Genomic DNA, 4,648 nt, shown 5'->3' on the forward strand with positions numbered 1-4,648 from the left:
CACTCATCTTCCTCTAGGAATGTTGACAGGAACAACCTGGTCTCCCTCGATCACCCAACCCCCAACCCCCACATGCTCCCAAAGGGACTTCATCCTCATTTACTACATTTGCTATAAGGGAAATGGAGTTGGCAAGAAAGGATCTCGCCTAGGAGAATATCTCCCTTGTTCCAAATTCACAAGGGTATTTTTACACACTATTAAACCACAAGAGCCATTTTATAAATGTCATCATAGTCTTTTAATATTTTACATAAAAAACTGTATACACAGCTTATAGAACTTTTATGTAAACATCATAAACTCGCCATTTTGTCATTTGTCAGTTTATTTAAAAAATAAAAAACAAGACAACAATTTAGTAGAAGTACCACTGGGAGGGAGGGGAGGGGAAGAAAGGATATACAGGGGCAGGTGTATTCTCTGTACAGAGGTGCAGAGAAAATTTCACATAGCTTTAGAGAATGCCTTGTGGAAAAAAAAAAAATAGGCCCCAATACGTTACTGCCCTTTATCAAAAAACTGTGTGCATGACCTGCACAAATAAAATCACAAAACAGTGTTGCCACATTCTTCAAGAAAACAAAGCAAAATTTAGTGGGTTTCTTTTCCCTCTCCTTGTTAAAAGTCATTTTTTAAAAACATCAGAAGTAGATGAGGTTACAGCGTACAAGTGTGGTCAGAATGCTACTGTCGTATGCAAATGACGAGTGCATTAAGTGTCAAACAATGAAACAATTGTGCAAAGAATTAAAAAAAACAAATTTTAGCCTTTAAATAAATCAAATAACATCAGTTTCTTGGACTGAACAATTTTCACTTCTAGGACAGGCACAAAGTTCGCTTATGGCAAAAACAACCCCATAGCGCACCCTCCCTCCTCCCTCCGGCAGCTGGTGGAGGGTTCGCAGGGGGCTGGCCCGCAGGAGAGGCTGTGCTGAAGCTGTGTCCTCCCCAAGTCAGTTGCAAATGTCTTCCCCAGGGGTTGGAAAGATGGTCAAGTCCTGTTCATGCTTGGACGGGAGTCTGGCCCAGCCTGGGCCAGAGCGCTCACCCATCACCACCATTAAATAACACCATCTCAGCTCCGAAAATAAAATTATATCTGTATTTATATAACATCCCCCCACCCTCCCCAGCAGCCCTCCCCTCCCGCAGTACCCGGGGTCTATGATACAGACAAGGGATATCAGGCTCCCGCTGGTGAAGGGCGAACATCTGATGGGGCGCGGCCACACTCCCGCGCCAATCTCGCCCCCGGGGATCAGAGGCGGGGGTGGGGTGAAAATGGGGCGAGGGGAGTCGAACAGACACACAGCCACACACTCTGAGGCCCGGCTCTTCAGAAAAGCATGCTCAGGGAACCCTTGGCACTCAGTGGGGAGCCCAGGCCTGTGCAACACAGCTGGACGCACACAGACACTGGGAAGGAGGCGCCCGGTGCCCACGCCAAGTCCTGGCGCGAGCCAGAGGCGTCAGTAGACAGATGCCAGGCAGGCCGGTGCGGTCCTTGTGGGACACGGGTCTCCCCTTCTCCGGGCTCGCGGGGGACTGGTCCAGGAGCGGGAGCCGCGCCGGCAGGGGCAAACGCGACGGGCGCGGCCCTCATAGCACCTTGCAGCAGTTGATGCAGCCGTTCTGGGAGCCGTAGCGCTTCTGCAGCGCGGCGCGCGTGGCCGTCTCGAAGACCTCGCGCACGCCTTCCTTGGTCTTGGCCGAGCACTCGAGGTAGTCGTAGGCTTGGATGCGCACGGCCATGGCGCGGCCGTCATCCGTGCGCACGGGTTCCTGCTTCATGCGGGCCAGCTCTGTGCGGACATGCTCGTCGCTGCGCAGATCTTTTTTGTTGGCCACCAGGATGATGGGCACGTTGGGACAGAAGTGCTTCACCTCAGGGACCCACTTCTCGGGGATGTTCTCCAGCGAGTCCGGGCTGTCCACCGAGAAGCACATGAGAATGACGTCGGTGTCCGGGTAGGAGAGCGGCCGCAGGCGGTCGTAGTCCTCCTGGCCCGCCGTGTCCCACAGCGCCAGCTCCACCTGCTTGCCGTCCACCTCGATGTCGGCCACATAGTTCTCGAAGACGGTGGGCACGTACACCTCGGGGAACTCGTCCTTACTGAACACGATCAGCAGGCACGTCTTGCCACACGCGCCGTCGCCCACCACCACCAGCTTCTTGCGGATGGCCGCCATGAGCGGGCCGGGCCCGGGCAGCAGGAGGGGGCCCGCGAACGCCTCGCTGCCCTCCCGCTCGCCGCTCACTGCTCACCTCAGGCTGCGCGCAGGGGGCGAGAGGGTCGCTAGCTGCACCCGGGCCCCGCGGTGGCGCGTTCTCTCGCTGCGCTTCGGCTGCCGCGGCGGGGACGGTGGGGGCGCGGGGGCATAGGGCGCACCGTGCGTCTCGCCGCGCTGTTCCCGGGTGGTGGTCGCTCTGCTCACCCCAGGCCGGAGATCGGCGGCTTTGTGCGTAACGCGGGCTCGGGCAGCGGACTCGGGCGGTGGACTCGGCCTAGCTCCCTCCCGGGTCTCTCCGGGCCTCGCTGAGCATACAAGCGAACAGCTCCAACCAGACTGCGGTGGCAGATGAGGGCTGCGGCCCTAGCGCCCGCTATTTAAAGAGTCCGGCCACTTTCTTAATATAGCCGTCCAATGGGAAACCAGCCGGCTGAGCTCATCGCTGCGGAGCTTGGCTCTGATTGGCCGCCCGCTGCAGCCCGAGGGCGGGGCAGGGCCAGCTTGATTGACGGCCCAGGCCGCCGGGCTGGGAGAGGCAGCGACCGGGGAGTCTGCGCTGCTGCTGGCGCTGCGGGGCTCTGGCGGTACCCGGGTCCCCTCCTTCGCCGCAGCGTCTGCGCGCGGGGTCCCGGAGCTGGCTGTCTGGAGCCTACAGGGTCTGGGCGAGCGGTTCCAGACAGGCTCCACTCAGTGGGGCGTTGGCGACTCCCATTCAGAATTGCCCCTCTTCCTGGCAAACTCCCGGCGGGTGGTCGGGCCTGTGGGGGAGGGGCAGCTCTTTTAACGCGGTTTTGTTTTTAAATAAACAGACACACACACCACACACACACACTTTTGTTCCCAAACAAGAGTGTTTTCTCTTTTCTTTTGGAGGCGGCCCCTCCTGTGGTTTAGGGCCCCACCCGGGTACTCGCCCTGGGCCAGCCTCAGGTTTGGACCCGAGAGGCGACCGGCTGGCTGCAAACTGGCTCTTCCAAGTCCCGCCGCCCCTACCCTTCCCAACCCCCAGCTTAGGTCTCTAGGTGAAGATTAAGGGAAGAGGTGCGGAGTGGCCCAAGCTTGACAACGGAAAGGGAAGGTCGAGGCTCGAACACTTGGAGGAAGTTACCGGACAGGAAGAACCCTCTTCGGCCCCTCTTTTCACTATGAAGTCTGATCCCGGTTCTTAAAACAGAACTGTCTGAGATAAATTGTACAATAGAATATACACTATTGTACAATAGAATGTACAATATTCCGGGTTCAATAGAATCCAACCACCCCAAGACCACTGAGCAGACGAAAAGGCTTGAGGCTGGAGAAGAGGGGAGGGGTAAGGGGCTAGCAAATGGGGCACAGCGGGTTAGGGGGTGTCCCCTCTATTGGGGCGTAGCCTCCTGATGCACACCAGGACTGAGCTCATTTATCCTGTAGATCCTGCATGAAATGACAGTACCGGTGATCCGGAAAGACCCAAGTCAACCGATTTCTACGGATGAAAGAGGAAGAAGGGGATGGGGGAAAGAGGAAGAAGGGGATGGGGGAAAGGGGAGTCGGGGAGGGCTCCCGGGAAGGAGAAACAGCCTGAACACAAGCAGGAAGGTGGGAAAGAGCAGGGCAAACTCTAGGAGCTGCATATGCTGGGGCTTGTGAGTGCTAAAGTATTAACTGCATGGGCTGGGCTCTGTCTATCCATTGCACGGGAAATGTATGCAAACTGGTTTTTCAGCAAAGGAGGGACCCACCACATGACGGGGAGGTGGTTGCCTCCTGTCTCCGTCTCTGTCTCGGTGTCTGTCAGTTGTTGGAGGGCCAGGATTCTGTCTTATCTCCGCATCTTGAAGACCCAGCACAATGCCTGGCATTTACAAGAATCAGTAAATGACTGTGGAGAATTAACCCGAATGCTCAGAAACGCAGGTGGAATTTTCTGGAGGTTTCTTACCTCAGTTCCACACTTCGCTTTAACAATTATCTAACCAGGCCGGGCACAGTACCTCATGCCTGTGATCCCTGGGCGTGGGAGGCCCAGGCTGGAGAATTGTTTGAGCTCAGGAGTTCAAGACCAGCCTGGGCAACATGACAAAACCCCGTCCCTGTCCCTGAGAAAAATAAAATGGGATGGGGTGGGGAGGAGAGTGGCCTGCACCTATAATCTCAACTACTCAGGAGGCTGAGGTGGGAGGATTGCTTGAGCCCAGGAGGTCAAGGCTGCAGTGAGCTATGATCACAACACCCCACTCCAGCGTGGGTAACAGAATGAGACCCTGGCTCAAAAGAAAAAAAAAAAAAGTAAACATTAAAAAGAAAATCATTAAGCAAACCCATGCAGCCAACTGTGACTGAACCCCGGTGTTTTCACATGTAATTCATATGTTAAGAGCTAGGTCCCCATATGGCTCCACAGATGAAATCAGATCAAATAAGGCAG

General features: G+C 55.6%; 1 protein-coding gene across 1 annotated transcript; it reads right to left on the reverse strand.

Annotated features, from left to right (window-relative positions):
* Positions 1 to 217: 217 nt before the first annotated feature.
* RHOB (ras homolog family member B) lies at positions 218 to 2,610 on the reverse strand. The gene has a single exon (XM_004028899.5). It carries the CDS (start codon positions 2,194 to 2,196, stop codon positions 1,606 to 1,608), a length of 591 nt encoding a protein of 196 aa, XP_004028948.1. The 5' UTR covers positions 2,197 to 2,610; the 3' UTR covers positions 218 to 1,605.
* Between the last annotated feature and the right edge of the window lie 2,038 nt (positions 2,611 to 4,648).

Source organism: Gorilla gorilla, chromosome 12 (assembly GCF_029281585.2).
Source record: "Gorilla gorilla gorilla isolate KB3781 chromosome 12, NHGRI_mGorGor1-v2.1_pri, whole genome shotgun sequence".
Lineage (NCBI taxonomy): Eukaryota > Metazoa > Chordata > Mammalia > Primates > Hominidae > Gorilla > Gorilla gorilla.

Bases quoted from the DNA above. Each gene is read 5' to 3' on its own strand.
- RHOB (XM_004028899.5), bottom strand. From the start codon at position 2,196: ATGGCGGCCATCCGCAAGAAGCTGGTGGTGGTGGGCGACGGCGCGTGT.